A 19962-nucleotide genomic window follows, 5' to 3' on the forward strand; every position below is an offset into this window, starting at 1 on the left:
GTACGCTGGTCGCACGACGGTTTCTACAGCCGCGGGCCCACGAATGGGTAAGTCTCCATGGCGTTGGTGGATTTGGTCTAGGTAAATTGCAAGACGAGATGCTGTCGATATCGGCCCAGATCCAGTGCAGGGACAGGGAGAAGCATGCGTGGTCACGGTGTTGGGCCTCGTTGGGCACGACTTGGGAGAACCCGGGGATGTGGATGTAGCCCACGGGGAAAGACAGATGAGGTTCAGGCCTGTTGAACTAGAAATTGCTTCCCCTTTTCTATTTTTGGTACCGTCATGAGATTCTAAAATCCGGATTCTGGATAAAAATTAATGTACAATAGTTCTTGGATTCTGTACATGTGTGTTATGTATGATGTTTCTTAGATAATCCTATAGAATCCTAACCTGTTTGGATGATATTTTAGGATTCAGAGATTTTTTTTTATCCAGATTCTTAGAATTGATCCAAGGGAAGAACCAAACGGCACCCTTGTTTCTATTAAAAAAAACTTGCAGGTTGGCAACGAGCTCTAGCATTTTTTAAAGATTGAGCTCTAGCATTAAAATCAGAATTTATAAATGTAACTCGGGTAGCTGTAGGAAATAGCGAAATTAGTTGATTGTGCAGTTGTGCGTCTCAAATCACAATAGACGATGCAATTAATTCTACATTTTTATCTCAAGTCAAACAATTTTATTGACTAAATTTGTATACAAATATTTACGTATATTGTAACACCACATAGTAAAAAAAGTTCAGATCCACTCTGCGAGCAAAGCGAACCAGGCACTATCATTAACTCACTTACACTTTCCATCTCGTTTCACATAAAATGAGAGTAACCCTTAAGTAGTGGTATCCTTGTTATGTTCGCCTAGGCACCTTAACCACAAAGGTGTCACTAAATTCCCACAAACATTACATCAGTACACGAGTCGCCGTGAGCTAAATCAAAATTGGATTGGATGTAATATGCAACACCCCCACAGAAAGGATTAGACAACAGGCAATTGTGTATGAGGTTCTCACAGTGCTCCTGTTTTTTCAGCTCTACTTTAAGTTTTTTTAGCTAGACAGGTCCAGCTCTACAAAATCTACTTTAGGAAAAAGGTAGAGTTGAGAGAGCACCTAAAGAAATGCTTCATAAATTTAAGATTTTTGTGGAGTTGCTCAACGATGGGATTTGTGAAGTAATCAAATTCATTAGATGTTGAGTGGACCACATATATCACCACTAACCCACTTATTTTTTTCATCCCGCTTGACATAAAAAATTTTTATTCAAGAATGATGGTATTAATTCTATAGGCTTATAAAAAGGACAGAGAACGGAAAAACCGAGGCAAGTGAAAGCCCAAGTTTGGTTTTGGTAATTAATGACACCAAGTTGCTAATGTCTTGTGTTCAAGTGATTTGAGTTAGGCATAGCAACACATGTGATGAAGGTGCATGGTGGCATGGAAAGGTGGCCACATGATCACAAAGGGATGAAGCATGAAGTGAAGATCATGATGATAGACGAGGAGCAAAAGTTATCAAGGCAAAGGTATAAACATAGGGTTTTACTTTTGCCGGTCTAAGATGAGTAGAGAAGTGATTGACCGGGTTTAGGATAGATAGCCGACTATCAAGAGGGAAAATCACGGTCATCTCTCGAATCAAGTGCTACTAGGTCCATATCTTGAGCATATGCATTAGGATCTAGTAAAGTGCTAACTTAACTCCTTTGGATAAAAATGTTTGTGAAAAGCTAACACACATGCACTTTGGTGGTGGACACTTGTTGGTGTTATCACATTTGCAAAGGAGGTGGAGTTCCTAGGGTTGAGAGGGGTTTGGGTTCCTCTCTCCCTCCCGCCGAGCTTGCGAGGCGGGATTCGGCGCTTTTGAGAAAAATAAGTGTATATCTTCTATTGCGCCGGCGGGAAATTTAGAGAAGTCGTGGGAGTGTTTTCTCACTGAGAAACACTCACCGGACGCTGAGTGCGAAGGCACCGGACGCTGGCCTCAGAGTCCGGTGTGCTTGACCCTGCTAGGGTTGAGCACCAGACGCACTCTGACAGCGTCCGGTGGTTAGCGTCCGGTGTGAGGGGTTTTTGCAATCCTCTCTGCGCACGAGTCCGGTGAGCACCGGACCGTCCGGTGCCCAGCGTCCGGTGAGGTCGCGAGTTTGACAAACTCTCTGCGCATGAGTCCGGTGTGCACCGGACACGTCCGGTGTGGACTTGCAGAGCGTCCGGTGTGTTGCAGGTAGCCGTTAGAAACTGACGCGCGAGATTCAAGATCGACACGTGGCCAACTCCAGTGCACCGAACGCAGGGGGTCGAGCGTCCGGTGCTCACTTAGTAGCGTCCGGTGCCCCCGTTTTCAGCCCAGTGAAAACAGCCAACGGCTAGTTTCTTTGAGGGGCTTATAAATAGTTGGTGGCCGGCTTTGGGAGGAAGACTCTTGCACATTTGATTACTTGAGACATACTTTGAGCTAGAGAACACTCCCTCCACTCATCTCCTTGCTTGATTGCTAATCCTAGTGAGATTGAGTGAGATTCAAGTGCATTGCTTTGAGAGTTGCATTTAGTGGCACTTGATTCTTGAGTTTGCTGCGGATTTCTTGTTACTCTTAGGTGTTTCCCGACGCCCTAGACGGCTTGGAGCAGCGGCGGTGTTGAGCTCGTGATTGGAGATTGTTTCGAGCCTCACCAAGTGACTTGTGAGGGGTTCTTGAGCCTTTCCCGCGGGAGATCGCAATTGGCTACTCTAGTGGATTGCTCGTGGCTTGGAGGAACCCCATCTTGTGAGTGGATGTGCGGCACCTGCTGAGGGTTTGGCTTTGGATTGCCAATTAGCTCGTGATCCATCAAGTGGGTGTATCGCCACAACGAGGACTAGCTTGCTGGGAAGCAAGTGAATCTCAGTAAAAAATCTTGTGTCATCTCTTACCGAGGATTCTCTTGTAATTATGAGTGATTGGTTGGATATATCTCTACTCTACAACGTTGGTATAACAATCACTCTTCACTCCTTTACTTACTTGTTTACCTTGCTAGTTGTTTAGCTTGTTTAGTTTAGTCTTCTTGTCTAGGAGTGTAGCAAGCTTCTAGTTGTGTTTTCTTGTTGTAACTAGTGTTTAGCTTTTTTGCTAGACTTGTGTAGGTGGCTTGCATAGCTTAGTTGTGCTAGTGCTAGAATAGCTTCGCCTTTTATTTTACTAATCAACTTGTATAGTTGAAGTTTGTAGAAATTTTAAATAGGCTATTCACCCCCCCTCTAGCCTTTTGGACCTTTCAGCAAGCCTTCTCCTTGCAAAATCTGCGGAGAGGCTGCTTTAAAACCACAACTTGGTGACTTAGTGTGACAGCTCTCACCATTGCACCAGGCCCGCCCTTCTCTTTAAGCCTTATATGTTGATAGAATAAACTCTTAACAATCGAGGTGTGCGCTAAACCCTCACGTTCTTGTATCAGCACACACATGAGAGCCACCATGAGTTAATTCAAACTAGATTGCATGTGACAAATACCAACAAAAAATTATATAGATTTGATATGGAATAATATTTTATACCATATATTTGTTGTATTAAAAGTTGTTATAAACCTTGTTAGACTCGAGGTAGCTTGACTTAAGTTAAAAACTATAAATTTTAATTGTTTTTGGATGAGGTAGTGGTATGTGTTTCTTCTAAAGGAACTATAAGGTTCTGTTTGGCAGGGCTTTTCTCCGGCTCTGGCTTTGGCTTCTCCAGAGAAGCCCTCCCAAATATTTTTCTAAAGAAGCCGTTTTTTAGTAAAAAGCATAGGAGCCGGAGCCTTCGCCAAAACGGCTCTGACTCCTTTAGAGGAGGCTCTCATAAAAATTCGTGCCAAACACACCCAAAATGGTTTCTTCGGTTAAAGATTTAAGGGCTTCTTTGGTTCTCACCGTGAGAACCACATCTAAGGCCGGCATCAACGTCAGGTGTTCGATGTTGAGGCCAGGGTGCCATCCAAAAACCCTTTTAAGATGCAAAGAGTTGGCACTTGGAATGTTTGTATTTATTTTATGGTTGTATTTTCTTTAGAACCTCTTAACAGATTATACATTATGAACATAGTTCATAAGCACACACGCATACTTTCTACTACAAAGACATGCAAACAAACCTTATCTTTATGAGTATATCTAAAAGATTGAGCCTACAGAACTCAAAGTTAGTGAAGTCAACATGTAGACATCTATATGTCGACGAGCATATCATTTACCCCCTATGTTCCAAAATACAAGAGGTTTTGATTTTTGTAGACATATTTTTTTTATTATATATCTAGACGTAGTGCAAATTTAAGTGTATAGCAAAACCAATATATCCTAAAAAGATAAAACGTCTTATGATTAGAATAGAGAGGGTACTATTTAACAAATACTCCCTCCGTTCCAAATTATAAGTCATTCCAAGAATTTTGGAGAGTCAAAGCATTTTCAAGTTTGACCAAAAATATAGAGAGAAATATAAAGATTTATGTCATAAAATAGGTACACTATGAAAATATAACTTACAAAGATTCTAATGATACTTGGTTGATACAAAAAATGTTATTATTTTACTATATAAATTTAGTCAAACTTGAAAAACTTTGACTCTCCAAGATTCTTGGAATGACTTATAATTTAGGACGGAGGGAGTAGCGCCGTTATTGAAGTCAATCATTTGAAGTCAGATGGACTTGTTCTACGACTTATTAATCTCACGTATTCTAAGCCTAATGGTTTATCGTTTTGAAAAAAATATTCTACTAAAGTTTTTCTTTTCAAAGATTATAGATTTTTCTGTAGCAAGGGGCAACATCGGAACAACCCCATTGTCGACTTCTTTCTACGACAAATGTATCAATGTATGCTTTTTAGGTCTCGATCTTGTGTAGCAGATGTGCACGGTAGGCGGTGAATGTAACCTCGAGACGTTACAGTACAAATCCTAGTCTCCGACTCCGAGGTTACCGACCTGCAGTATCATTCACGCAGGTCACAGTTCACACCTTGCTGCGCACGCCGGCCGGCCGGTTCGGCAGGACCAGCAATGTGGCGCCGCGCGCCCCGCACCGCACCGCACCGGCAGTCCGGCCGGCGTCGATGGATCGGCACGACGGCACATGGCATGAGATCTTTGCCAACCACCGCGTCCGTAAGCACGTGGCCCTCGCAGCGCAGGACCCGTACGGACGCGGGCCCATTGGTCCGCAGAAAAAAGAGCGGAAAGCCAGGGGTGCCGCTGCCGCCGGCCGTTGGCAGGCAGGACAGGCGCCGTGGCGGGCAAAGGCCACGGCAGACCGAATCCATGCATACTCATATCTAGCTAATGCAGCTTGGTTAAGCTAAAGCCGCCGCCATTAGATTAGGGCCTTGTTTAGTTCCAAAATATTTTACAAAATCGACACGGTAGCTTTTTTGTTTGTATTTGACAAATATTGTCCAATCATGAACTAACTAGGCTCAAAAGATTCGTCTCGTCAATTTCGACTAAACTGTGTAATTAGTTTTTATTTTTGTATATATTTAATACTTCATGCATGTGTCTAAAGATTCGATGTGACGGGAAATCTGAAAAATTTTACAAAATTATTTAGGAACTAAACAAGGCCTAGGGCGCGGGGCCGTTACGCGCGGGCCAGCCCCCGACGCGAATCGAATCGATTGCCATTTTGCTTGCTTTTGCCCGTGACGGGACGGGGGGACAACGCAACGGGACAGCCACGCGTCGCGAGAACCGCGGGGCCCATTCGCGGGAGAGGCACGTCGAGCTCGTCAGCTGCGTCGGACTCGGACGGGACGGGCGGCGCCCCGTGCCCGGCGCGCCGCCACCACCAACCTCGTGCCGCTCCCGGGCGGGCCAGAGCAGTCTGAACAGCCCTGCTCGCGCTCTCCTCACATGGGGGTGGGGCGTCTGCGTCTCCCGCAGGCCACATGCACGGGCACGGAGCACCGGCCTCGCGTGGGCTACGGTCGTGCCGGCCCTCCTCGCTAAACAACTGGACGCGGCGAGGGAAGTCGTCGTCGCGAGCAGTTATGGAATGGACGTCACGCACGACGGAGCCGGCGCGCCGCTCCACCCATCGAGAACCGTATTCTATTCGCAGTCGCAGCACAAAGAGCGTGTCAGACCGACGCGATCAGAGACTCAGAGTCAGAGTAGACTGCCTTAAACTAATTACTCTATTTTCATCTCTGCTGATTGCCTCCTCGGACTCGATCGGAGTAATGCGAGTCACACTGATCGTATATAGAATCACACTGCTAAGGCATCACTAGCTAGGACACACAGTACGTTCTGCAACCGGTGTAAGTGTAAGGTACCCCGGGGATGTGATCATCTATGGCACGATCCGGCCAACCAGGACGGCTCTTACGGCGTGTACTGTTGCGGCATAAAGAACCACCGCCCTCCAGCATCCATCCGGAATCTAGGTTTAATTACGCCAATGAATTCGGCATTCCGTTCCGGTACGGGCTACTACGGGCGTCCGGCTCCGGCCAGGCGAGTGGCGATAAGGCGAGTCTACGACTCTGCTTACGTAAGAAATGACAGGCCCAGCCGAACGCCGCGGCGGGGGCCGGGGGGTGGCACCAGGCCAGTCCGGAAGCGCACAAAAAGGACCCGGCGATCGGTGGTCATCGGATGAGCTTAGCATCATGGTCATGGGTTGGCGTTAAACAACTGGTTTTCCGTGCTAACCTGATCGTCTTCGTCTCGGCGGGCATGATTAGCTCGCCAACTCCTCGAGTGCACGGCGGAATGGCCGACACGGCGGCCGAATTCCAGGTGCCTCTCAGTCGGAGTGGAGGACACATGTTTCTTCGAATTTCTGGCGAGACGTACGGCGAGAGAGAGACCGGCGCTCCTCTCCATCACACCACCGGCACCGGCAGAGGCGACGACGCAAGTGCAGTGCATACACACTGTAGCGCGCACTGCAGCTTCATTGATCCAACTATCCAAGTCCAAGCCTGATGTCTCTAGTGAGTAGCGACTGGTATCCCATCAGAGTTAGAATTGTATCTAAAGTCGATTCCTTAATGCTTTGATGCCAGGGTTGTTGCGTTTGGCGTTTCTGCCGGTGCTGGTGAACGGAATCTTGCCACTGTTCCCATGGCTGCCGGCCGGGGATGCTGACCCGAACAGTAGTTTTGCGGCTTTCCTGCAACATTTTCTGGAGCAGTAGAGGCTCCGGCCATAGCTTTCCATAAGCAGCACCCGTCCGCGTCGGCGTTACTGTGCGTGACATGATTTTATTCCGTCCGTCTCGCAGCACTGGCACGCGAGTCATCACCCGGCGTGTCGTGTGCGTGTGTGTGTGTGACAGCCTTGTCATTCTGCAGACAAGCGATCCTCAAGGATCGTGTCACGTCATGCTGGTGATTCGCAGGTGACTGGCCGCGTGAAAATGTGACGGAGAGTGATGGTCCGGTGTCCGAGTCGACATAACGGCAGTGGCAGCAGCGCCAGAAAAAGGGTCAAACGGCAACAGGCACTGTATCAGAGAGGCTTTTCCTTTCTCGTGATAACCATAAAGGCCGAAGAAGCGAGACAAATCTCATTTTACGTCTTGTTTAGTTCACCCTGAAAACTAAAAAGTTTTCAAGATTCTCCGTCACATCAAATCTTATAGCACATATATGAAACATTAAATATAGATGAAAACAAAAACTAATTACACAGTTTAGCTGTAAATCACGAAACGAATCTTTTAATTCTAGTTAGTCTATGATTAGATAATATTTATCACAAACAAACGAAAATGCTACAATATCGAAAACTTTTCACTTTTCGAAACTAAACGAGGCCTTACAATGCCACTATGCCAGTGACCAAAATAGGAGTAGGAGTGTCCAAGTTCACCGCACATATTAATCTGCTAATCTGCTGCTGTCAATTTTCTCCCCGGTAAAGATAATAGCTAAAGGATATCTCTGCAGATTACCATCTCTCTCTGAAGACTGAAAAATCATACTTCCATAATCATAACTGAAAAAGAAGTAGACAGGAGACAGTAGAAGCAACCTATTCCGCTGGCTGAAAAAAGAGTTTTTGCTCATGTTAATTTGTTACGAGAGAAAATTACCATTATATAGCTAAAAAGTAGTGCAGAAGCAAATGTGAGGATGGGCATTCTATGCTTTTCTCATCTGACATTTGGACCAGAAATATCCCGCTTACAGAGTGTATTCGGGGTGCACGGTCCACGACGCAAAGGGAGGTTGCCATTTGCAAGCGCAAAGCATCCTTTAATACTACAATTCATTTTTGTTCCTGTGCTCTGCAGCTTAACCAAGGCCTTGTTTAGTTCACCCCGAAATCCAAAAAGTTTTCAAGATTTTCTGTCACATCGAATCTTGCGGCACATGCATGAAGCATTAAATATAGACGAAAACAAAAACTAATCACACAGTTTGACTGTAAATCACGATACGAATCTTTTGACTCTAGTTAGTCTATGATTGGACAATATTTACCACAAACAAACGAAAATGCTACAGTTCCAAAAACTTTTCAGTTTTCGGAACTACAAGGCCCAATTTTTTGGCCTTGTTTAGTTCGTAAAAATTTTCAAGATTCCCCGTCACATCGAATCTTTAGTCGCATGCATGGAGCATTAAATATAGACGAAAATAAAAACTAATTGCACAGTTTACCTGTAATTTGTGAGATGAATCTTTTAAGCCTAGTTACTCCGTGATTGGACAATGTTTGTAAAATAAAAACGAAAGTGCTACAGTAGCTAAAAACTACAAATTTTGCGAACTAAACAAGGCAGTCTGTGCATGGCAGTATGGCAGCAAAATCACATGAACGCACCAAACACCCCTCATAAATTATTCGTAGGACGTTAGCCCCACCACCCTCCATGATGCATGGTCTCTCTCTCTTCCCCTTCCATCGTCCATGGACATGGACCAGAGGCCCTCACGCCTCACTCATAGGCACAGGCGCACAGCAGCACGCTGGCAGCTGGTACTACAAAAACAGGCGTCATTTTTCTTTGCCTCCCTCTCCACTTGTTTGGCTCCCTTCTTCACCCTCCCTCGTATGAGCCGAGCAAGGTTGGGCAGCAACATGACTAGTTTTATGTAGAGCAAACTTCACAGCGAGAGAAAAAAATATCTTCCCTGGCTCAGAGATCCCCCACAAGACCAGCAGAAGAAAAAAAACCCAACATTTTTCAGTTATATCTTTTGCTACCGAGCAAACATCACAGCTTTTCTTCTTGCTATTTTTCTTCACATTTTGTAGACACCCTACCTTCAGTGTTCTACAAACATAGTAGATTCAGCCAGCAGAAAAACAAAATTCTCGTTTTGTTCTGGTCACTAGGTCCAATCTTCCTCCAGTAGATTCATCCAGCAAGATCTTGGTTCTGTTATTTCTGCCCGTGTACTCGAGAAACAATCCCGCCTTCAATAGCAGCAGGCTTCCCATCTCTAGAATCCATTCTGCTGCCGCCAACTCTTCAAGCAAGTGAAGATTCAGCAGCGGGAGAAAGGCCAAGTCTCCAGCGATGGCAGCGGCGCTGGAGTGCTGGTCGGGTCGGCCGAGCACCGACGAGGAGATGGTAGAGCAGGTTCTCATGAAGCCCCACGGGCGTTCGGACGACTCCCTCCCGACCTGCGCCGACTCTGCCTACGCCGGCGAGCCGACGTCGGCGCCCGCGCCCCCCAAGAAGTGGCAGCGGCTGGGCCGCAACTTTGCCGGCGCCATCGCCGCGTTCAAGAACACGCTGAGCCTGGATGGCGGCGGCCTCCCCCGCGACCCCTCACCGCGAGCCGAGAAGCCGCCACCGCTCCTCCTCCGTGGCCTCACGCAGCTCTACTCCCGCGGCGCCGCCAATCAGCAGCTGCCGGAGAAGCTCGTCGCTGACCTCCGCCGCCACTTCGACGCTCTCCCCAACAGGTCAGTGTCCCAAAGTCGCTACCTTTTTCGCGTTGTTTTTTTTTTCCTTCTTTAGTACCACCCAATTCTGCAGCAAAGCAAGGTGCAGCGAACTTTTCCCTCTTTCAGTGAAATCTTGCAACTCTATAGAGAGGTAAAACTTGCCACTGCCTCTATCAATGGCACAAAATTTGCTGCAATCTGAGATTAGTTTCGTAAGCAAGTAATATACAGATCTCTTGTCTACCACCTTTGTTTTTAACTTCCAGAGATCGCAAATGTTTTCAGTGAATTTTTGTTACTGTGTTTATGATTAAATCAAGCACATAATTTGATATCAAAGCTAAGGTGACAATGCATTTCTCTCTGGATCTGCTGAATGGTTGCTGACAAGCACAAATTTCGATTTTGCAGCTACGGACAGGCAGGATTTGACATGAAAGATGTCCTCTTGCATGCCCGCCTTGTAGAGCAGGCAACCGGTGAGGATCAGCCTGCAGTGAACATTGAGGAAGTTCATGGCAGAGGAAGTGGTGAAGAAGGCACTGTTTTCCAGCTAACATTTGCTTGCACAGCCCCGCTCTCATGGCAGTCAATGTCAGGATCACTAGACAGCCCTTCGTTCTGTTGCAAGAAGATCCAGATCTTTGAGAAGAGAGGGTTGACACTTGGTGTTGTCATGATACTTGTGCAAACAGGGAATGAGGCGCTCTTCAAGAACCGGGTTGAGTCTGCACTGAAATCAGTAGTAAAGAAGCAAAGGAAGAACAGTGGTGGTGTGAAGCTGCCATTTGGGCTCTGTGGTTGTCAAGAAGAAGGATCGAGAAACTTTGATGAGGAATCAATGTTTGATCCAGATGATGGTCAGGTACTTGACAATGAGCCGACGCGCAGACCACAGCTTCCCACTCCCTTGCCACAGTCATCAGTCTTCGTCTCAGTAGATGAATGGCAAACCATTCGCTCTGGTGGTGAGGAGCTCGGTCGCTGGATGCTGCATTCTGAGGAGATTGAGTTCATTGATTGGGTTGGTGCGAATTCATTCAGGGGTGTCTATAGAGGAAAGAAGGTTTGGGTTAACAAATTGAGGGGCTGTGACATGGGAAGTGCTTATGACGTCGAGATTCGCCAGGACTTGCTGCAGTTGATGAGCTGTGGCCAGAGGAACATCCTCCAATTCCATGGCATTTGTTTCAATGAAAACCATGGGCTGTGCATAGTAACGAGGATGATGGAAGGGGGATCAGTTCATGATATTCTTATACAGAGAAACAAGAGGCTGTCCCTCCGAGACACGGTTAGGATCGCTCTTGATGTCGCTGATGCTCTGGCTTTCATGAACAACTATGGCATTGCATACCGTGATCTCAATGCTCGGAAGATCCTGCTAGATAGGCAAGGGAATGCTTGCCTTGGGGACATGGGCATTGTTACCCCTTGTAGTAATGTTGGTGAGGTCACTGAGTATGAGACATCTGGGTACCGATGGCTGGCTCCAGAGGTTAGTTTTCTTGACTTGATTTACTGAAAATTCATATTATTGTCTATAAGTAGTCTTTCTGAAAGTAAATGTTCAGTTGTAGCTGCTAGAGGTTCTTGCTGAATGAAGTTGCTCTATTTTAAATTGCTAGTTTTCATCTGCTATTATGGAATGACCTATACAATATTCAATGCTATTATGAAGAGGTGTTGCCTTTCTTCTACAAGTTCATGTTTTCTTGTAGTAGATCAGCCAGTCCTGACAATTTTTTCTTCCTTCTTGGGCAGTCACTAACACAATCATCTAAGTCGACAATTATGCAAATAAGTCTTCTACTATCTCATTTTATACTGATCTGTCCTTGCTGAAAAGTTTAGTACCATGGTGTCTACAGATCATTGCTGGAGATCCTGAAACCGTCACCGAGACCTGGATGAGCAACGTCTACAGCTACGGAATGGTGCTCTGGGAGATGATCACCGGAGAGGAGGCCTACTCCACCTACTCGCCCGTGCAAGCAGCAGTCGGAATCGCCGCCTGCGGGCTGAGGCCGGAGATCCCCAGAGATTGTCCTCCTTTCCTGAGGTCACTGATGAACAGGTGCTGGGACAATTCCCCTCTGAAGCGCCCTCAGTTCTCTGAGATCATATCCATCCTACAAAAGCAGAATGTTAGATAATTTTCCCTTTTTTCCTTCTATATTATATTCTATATATCAGTTTGGCTTGGCTGTTTGCCTAATCATGCAGGAAACTGCATCTGAGAAAATATAATATAATATATATGTGCAGGCTTGTTATATGATGGCTCACATCTCTTATCCCCTAAAATGCCAGTCCATCTTGGAATCTTGAATTAGCCCACAGAAGGTGACGTGAAAATGAAAGGGCGTGAGAATTTTAATTGCAGGATATAGGGGGGATGAAGGGCAGTGTCTTGCCACATCCTCTACAACAACCTGCATAGTGCTTATTATTAAGAGCTAGTACCATTCACAGCAATGTTTGGATGCACATTGTTGAGTACTAGCATATAGCAATGTTGGATCTACTGGGGGGCTGGGGGCGGGTCTTTGGGACAGGTCAAGATCTGCTAAGATTCCCCCGGCTGACCTGCTCAAGATTGCGATGTGGCGTGGCGAAATATGGGTCAAAATTGAGGAGCCGCTCACCTCTCATGTCCACATCTGCTTCTACTCCATGTGTCTGCCTGCCTGTGATCACGCCATGTGCTTCCATGGCCATGGCGGCCTCCCTATCCCTATAATTGGTGTCTCGTTTTCTTGGAGCAGTGTCCACCTACGACTTTGTCAAGACTTTGATGCTGCATCCTGGTAGCTTCTCTCTTTATTCCATTTGCGCCATGCCCCTCCATTTGGGAGATACCCAATCCTTGAACAACGTGTGCCGGTTGCCAGAAAATAGTGGTGAATGATTGTGTCACCCCTACTTATTTCGTTTACCCGGCCAAGCAGCTGGCCTTGTTTACTTCCAAATTTTTTTGCAAAATAGAAATAGTAGCACTTTCGTTTGTATTTGATAAATATTGTCTAATTATGAACTAACTAGGCTCAAAAGATTCGTCTCGTCAATTCCGACCAAATTATGCAATTAGTTTTTATTTTCATCTATATTTAATATTCCGTACATACGTCTAAAGATTTGATGTGACGGAGAATCTGAAATTTTTGCAAACTTTTTGAGGAACTAAACGAGGCGTAAAGCAGGCACAGTAACTGATGAGGCGAAAGCCTTCCGCCATCCACCGGGCGAAGGCTCACAAATCACACTGTGCGAACAGGAAGAGCACAGCAATGTCAAGACATGGTCCATCTTGAGCTGGGGAGCGGCCTCTGTTTTCGTGGTGCACCATGCCATGCACGACTTTACAGTATGATGAGGGTTCACTTCCATGAGAAACTCTTACGAAGTTACCGCATCCAAAACTCCAGCAGATCCCAATGTTGAACCAACATGATTCGCAGTTTGGCAAAATAAGCGGGCAGGTTTCAGCTATCACGGACACAGATGCTAGAGCTGTACTAGAACCTATACAGGGATGCCTAACAGGTGATAAAAGACGACATCGTGAAGGACCATGGCAAAGCACCAGCCATACCTTCGAATCATAAATTTTCTGCAGCTCTGCCTCTGCATCATACCGTCACGCAGCTCTCGGCTCTCGCTGAAACGCATTGACGCTCATGCCTGCGACCGTCAGCTAAGGCCGATTGGAAATGAAAATTTTTTTTGATTCATTCACATCGAATATGTCGAAAGTATATCAGAAGGGGTTTTTAGAAACTAATAAAAAAAATAAATTACATATCTCGTCAGGAAACTGCAAGACAAATCTATTAAGCATAATTAATTTGTCATTAACACATGTGGGTTACTGTAACACTTAAGGCTAATCATGGAGTAACTAGGTTTAAAAGATTCATACCAAACTGTGTAATTAGTTTATTTTTTTATGTACATTTATTGTTCCATGCATGTGTCTAAAGATTCGATAGGATGGATGAAAAAATTTTAGATAGGCAAGCCTGCAACTACTCGTACGGAGTACTACAAAACGCCAGGCCGCTGCTGCGTCTTACATTGGGATCTGAGACTCTATACGGTTTCAGATCTGGGACGATGTGATCACCGGCGGAGGGTGGATCAAAAGCAGGGAGGGGCTGATTGTTACCTAATTGCAGAAACTACAAATGTTTTATAGGCTATCAAAGCTGTCACGCGGGGGGGAGGCCCAGATTCGCCTCCCTGAACCTCCGCCCCTGGATGTGATGTATTACTCCCAGTCCCTCTGTCCAAAAACAGCGCAATTCTGGCTTCCGAGCCAGATTTACCTATATATACAAATCTTAATAGCATTTATGATACCAAAAAAACATTATTAGATTACCTATATTTTCATAGTTAATCTAATTGGAGACATAAGTTTTCATATCCTGTCTAAACTTGATCAAACTTAGAAACTGACTTGTTCAAAACCTAGAATTGCATTACTTTTGGGACGGAGGACATTGTAGTGGTATAGCCTTGTGACAGCAACAACGTCCATAGATGGAGATCAGATTAGCAGGTTAACACACTCGGGGCAGAAAGAACGGCAAATCCGCCAAATGTAATTTGTGAACAAAAAAGTCAAAACATAATCGTCACCATTTTAGAGCATATGGCTGCGTCAATTCAAGTTTGAAAAATATTCAGGGGGACAAATGGGGTGAATAGCTCCAGGGACAGCAACAATGTCCATAGCTGGAGATCAGATTAGCAGGTTAACACACTCGGGGCAGAAAGAACGGCAAATCCACCAAATGTAATTTGTGAACAAAAAGGTCAAAACATCATCGTCACCATTTTAGAGCATATGGCTGCGTCAATTCAAGTTTGAAAAATATTCAGGGGGGAAATGGGGTGAATAGCTCCAGGGTGTGCTATTCATTCACCAGTAAAATTTCCATGAGGACAACAAACATGGGACATCATGAAGTCGTTTTTTAGGCCTTTTTTTCCTTATTTGCGAAGACCACTGGAAGTAAAACTCTCAAGATCTACTCGGAAATGGGGCAGGCTTCCTCAAAAGCTTGCTGTTCCTTACGGCAGAAGTCGAATTCGTTGGTGTAGTAATACATGCAACCAGCATACTCATCCATTTCCTTAGGACACTTTTGGTGAAGTTCTTTCAACCTGGGAGTGCAAACATTACTTGTCAAAGATGGCATAGGAAGGACAGAAGTGTTATAGGCATAATGGAAACAACACTGCTGAGGCAAACAATGTTGAACAAGAAAAACAGGGTCCTACCTACAAAATACATGTAGCGTTAAAAAAAACAATGCTAAGAAAGAAGCATACAGTCAAACATGTTATTCAACTAAAAAATAGCTATAGCATTGGGTTGTAGTCTGCACTTCATTTCAGAATTAGAAGGGATAATAGGACGCACAGCCCCTGAATGGATTCCCCTCCCAGAAAATAACCAAAAGAAAATGAAATTCCTGGTTGGTTTTGGGATATAAAGATAAGTCTGTATGTCATTAATTACTCCCTATCTTCTAAAATGTATGTTGGTGTGGTTTGTTCTAAGTAAAACTTCTTTAACTCTGACCAGGTTTATAGAAAAAATATATTACACATCTATAAGACCAAATAAATACATTATCAAGACACATTTCAAGGTGGGATTAATGAAACTAATTTTATGTTGTAGATATTGGTGCATTTTTCTACAAACTTAGTCAAAGTTAGAGAAGTTAGACTTAGGACAAAACTAAAACAACCTACATTTTGTAACGCATCGAGTACCAACAAGAAATAATAAGAACACATACTGACATGTGGCCCAGGATCCACATGTCAGCCTCAATAGAAATCATATTGTAGAACATGCACTTTTTTGGTGCATATTATCCATCTTTTAAGAATGAAAGATGCTCTATGCAACTCAATGCTCCAGAATTGCGGACCTGATAGATCTCAATAACATGTTAACACTGATAATGTATGAGGCTTTTTCTTACTTTATGTCCTGTATAACCTATATACATTAACTCCTCGGCCTCAATGCTCAAGGAGAAGGAAAAAATGGCACAAAGAAGTATGACATCACCAATTCAACCACTTCAGGCTTCTAGTCGACAAATTGCTGAACTATAAGGGTTTCATTTTGACAGGAGCCAAACAGAGTAAGATATCAAGCCAGGTTGACATCACCAGTTCTTTTTGATAAAAAAAATCACATGAATATGCGCTGATGCTGAATGAATTCACCAAAACCTTTTCTCATTTCATTTCTTCTCACTAAAATGTAGTAATGTACTGTATAAAAGAAATTACAAATTATGAAGTTGGGTAAGACACCAACAGTTCCTCCATCGCAATTCATGCTACCCTACTGGATAACAGTGAGAAACATGTCCTAACATCCCAGGAGATACAATGCAAGTTAGAACTGGTGTTAAAGCAGTGTTTTCACCATCTTATCAATTTAAACTCAGTGCCATAAACTAGTACATCCCTGAAGGTGGATACTTCACTTTTGTGCATATTTGCTTCCCTGAATCACTTGTTGACATTATATTTAAATTCACTTGATTAATTTGTGGATTTTCCACATTGTACTCATGGTGACTTCAGATTCTCTGGCCATGGAAGAACATTCTAATCACAGAATAAGTATCTATGGTGGATAAAAATTTAACAAATGCAGCTCAGATCAAGTAGGCAGAAATATGATCTTAGCTGCAAACAGCAAGTGCTATCACGCTAAATAGTTAGTTCAATTTAACTTACTCAAGAGCAATGTGGAAAGCAATTACATGGAAGATCTACAAAGTAGGGAAGTCCTTAGCCTTCTACTCGAAGATATGGTGCTGTGACACAACTAGGGCTTCCGGCAAAGTGGTTCTAGCTAGCCAAGCTTCCAGTTTGGGACAGTCGCACCAAATCAACCACTGTAAGATGATATGCTAGGTAGCAGTTATATGTATTTTAGCTGTAACGACCAAGTACTAAGTTAAGCATTGTACAGTCACTTATTGGCAATGATTATGGTTAATAAATTGATGGCTGGAAAAATGAGATGAAGGAAAAAACTACAAACAATATGGTTCACGCAAACTTACTGTCGAAAATGAACATCCCAGAAGAAAAAGATCTACCTATGAGAGAACAATCAGATATATATAACAATACAAAATTCAAGTAACAGAGATGCTACTGAGTTAAAAACTAAAAATACCAGGTTTTGTGTGACTGTAGCCTTCCTATCGTAGAACAAAGAACTTAAGGGGAACTAACTAAGGATATCACAGTATTTATTTGCTGCAACTGCAAAGGAGGGTTGTTGCTTTGATGAAACCATGTAACCAACCTAATCAACCAAGGCACAAAACCCTTTGCTCATTTTGATGGCCCTTTGCTCATTTTGATGGATGACCCTAAAGCCAAATGAGCTGTATAACAATGAACGTCTCTAAGAATGAACATCACCAGTTTAAAGTGCGCTACAACCATGTACTAGAACCTGCCCTCATGGGCATGCTTGAGTCTTTTTAGATTCCTTCTCTTCTTAATATAATGACCCTCAGCTCTCGTGCGTGTTGAAGAAAAAAACTGGTGCGGCCTTGCAATGCAATCAGAAATCTCTAATACTGTAGTATATATATGAACATAATTCATAATTATCTATCTTCGTTGAAGTTATCAAAACATGTCTCTGGTAGCATTAGCATAACCACTCAGTTGCTGATTAACCTGATAAGGGATGACACTCTACTGATAAGGGATGGCCAAAGAGTACACTCTAGTTATCACGTAACCAATGCCAGGTAGATGTTCAACTGCAACATCAGAAAACTCACAAATCGCTTCACTACCGTATCGAACCCTAAAGAACAGAATGACGGAAGGTCCAATCGAGACGGCGCAGGCAGGGAGGATAGGGGTAGAACGTGGCAGACGAACTCACAGGCTAAGGACGCAACGTGTGACCTGACGTCCCTTCTCGAGGCACTTCTCGGGGTTAGGGTCCTTCTTCTTGCAGTTGAGGAAGGCGACGTTCTCCGGGCGGCACCGGACTGCGATGTGCTTCGACGCCGCCATCAGCACCGACGACGTCGGGATCGGCTCCCCCGAGGCGTCTACGGGCGCGCTGCTCGCCGACATCGCTGCGGGCGCGGTGGTTTCCCCGGGCTCCTGGTCTTGGAGATCTGGGGGAGGGAGTGGGCGAAGCGAGACGGCCACACCCAGACGGGAACAGAAGGGAGGAGGAGACGGAGGGAGGGAGGAAGGTGGGGACAGGTGGCCAGTGGCCTGGTCGGGGGCCGGAGGAGAGGCTTTGCCACTCCCTGTGGTTCCTGCCTTCGTGGGCTTTACCTGGGCCCATTTTTAAGGTTTTATTAGAGCAACCCTAGCAGGCCTCTAAAACTGAAATTTAAAAGCTCAGACTCCCAAGAAGTCCTTGCTCAAACGATGAGAAGCTCCACGTAAAAAACTAAGGGCTTGTTTGGATAATGTAGTATTAAAAAACTATAGTATTTTCTTGCTAGACAAAAAGAAACTATAGTATTAAAGAATCTGTAGTTTTAAAATCATTGATGTATAGAACTACAGTTTAGAAAAATGAGGTTTAGAGTGTAGTTTTTTAAAACTCTAAAAAAAACTACAGTTCAGCAATACCATGGTATTCAAAACGATAAAATTTGTTGCACTCAAACACTCCATGACACTCCAAAACCAACGTATTTCACAAAACCATGGTATTTTTCTAAGACTTCAAAAATACTTTCTATCTAAACAGGGGTGAATAGTTAAAATGGCACATCTATAAAATGTTTATCCTAAAAAGTCTGGGATTCAATTATTCAAAAAAAGTCCAAGATTCCAAAGAGTTAAGAGTTTCAAAACTGATCTCAAAATAAAGAGGTCCTGAAATCACCCCCTTCATCCTCAAATCTCAAGGGCCTTCCTCTGATCTATTAAGGATCTGTTTGGATTATCTCCTTTAAACTTTAGACCTATAAACTTAAGAGCTAAAGCTATAATCAGGTGGTCTAAAGTTAGTTCTAAACTTTAGCCCACTCACAATAGAGTTTTAGACCTCAAAAGTGATCTAAAGTTTTTAGGGCTCTAAACTTTAGAGGTGAGGATCCAAATAGCCCCTAGGCCATTTCCACCCACTCCCACTCGATTTGTTCTCCTCGTCAAGCTTCTTCTCCTTTTCAATGAGCATCTCCCATATGACAATGGAAGACGAGAGAAAAGGAAAAGAGGAAACACATGCCACTAATATAAGGCCCCGACTGTTTCATAAGAAAGATGGAATTTGTTGGCATTGGAACAAAAATTAAGCATGGGAAAAAATATTTAGAGGTCATTAAAATAGCTTTTAGAATTTAGATTTAACTAAAAAATCTATTTTAAAAGAAAACATTCTAATCAATGTATAAACGTATTTTAAAACTTTCCACAATAAAATATAAGATGCAACACACTATGGCTTATCTCTATTTAGAAGAACACTATGCAAATAGAATAACATGATGGCTTGGATTTGTATTTAGAAATTCCCGATCTATTTTAGTTAGACTATTTTTCTCTCCATCTTTAATGATCAACACAGTATGTCAATAGAAAAACATGATTATGCTAAATAAGAGGGTCATCCTATGAATACTAATCATTATAATGTAGACCTAGCAGGTATATATAATTTAGACAAGGTCTAAGAGTCCGATAAGATTCGATAAGCACACACTTAGAATACTAAGATTAGAATTCATCGTCCTCTTTTACTTCTTGGTTAGAGCCTAGTATATATTTTATCTATAACTATACTTAACATCTATCTATAACGTCAAAATAGTTTTATTAGTTTTTTCATAGTATATACATCGATGATGTTTATTTGAACACGTATATGTTAATATATATAATTTTTAAGATCTTAGTTAAAGTAAAGAGATTTGACTTAAGGCGAAATTTGAAACGGAGGAGCACAAATTATAATGTTCTCCTAAGCTCGCGCACCAAACAACGATCATCATCGCGCGAATTAGCGTGAGAAACACGAACTTGGTAAA

General features: G+C 43.7%; 2 protein-coding genes across 2 annotated transcripts; one reads left to right on the forward strand and one right to left on the reverse strand.

Annotated features, from left to right (window-relative positions):
• LOC8081125 (serine/threonine-protein kinase STY46) lies at positions 8921-12858 on the forward strand. The gene is made up of 4 exons (XM_002465367.2): positions 8921-9913; positions 10307-11393; positions 11767-12042; positions 12164-12858. Exons 1-4 carry the CDS (start codon positions 9522-9524, stop codon positions 12224-12226), a joined length of 1818 nt encoding a protein of 605 aa, XP_002465412.2. The 5' UTR covers positions 8921-9521; the 3' UTR covers positions 12227-12858.
• On the reverse strand, positions 14602-18195 carry LOC8084028 (NADH dehydrogenase [ubiquinone] 1 alpha subcomplex subunit 8-B). Its single transcript, XM_002467981.2, has 2 exons — positions 17850-18195; positions 14602-15067 (listed from the first exon to the last, which is right to left on the reverse strand). The coding sequence occupies exons 1-2, from the start codon at positions 18044-18046 to the stop codon at positions 14932-14934; spliced, it is 333 nt and encodes a 110-aa protein (XP_002468026.1). The 5' UTR covers positions 18047-18195; the 3' UTR covers positions 14602-14931.

The sequence above is a fragment of the Sorghum bicolor genome, chromosome 1, assembly GCF_000003195.3.
Source record: "Sorghum bicolor cultivar BTx623 chromosome 1, Sorghum_bicolor_NCBIv3, whole genome shotgun sequence".
NCBI classification, from domain to species: Eukaryota; Viridiplantae; Streptophyta; class Magnoliopsida; order Poales; family Poaceae; genus Sorghum; species Sorghum bicolor.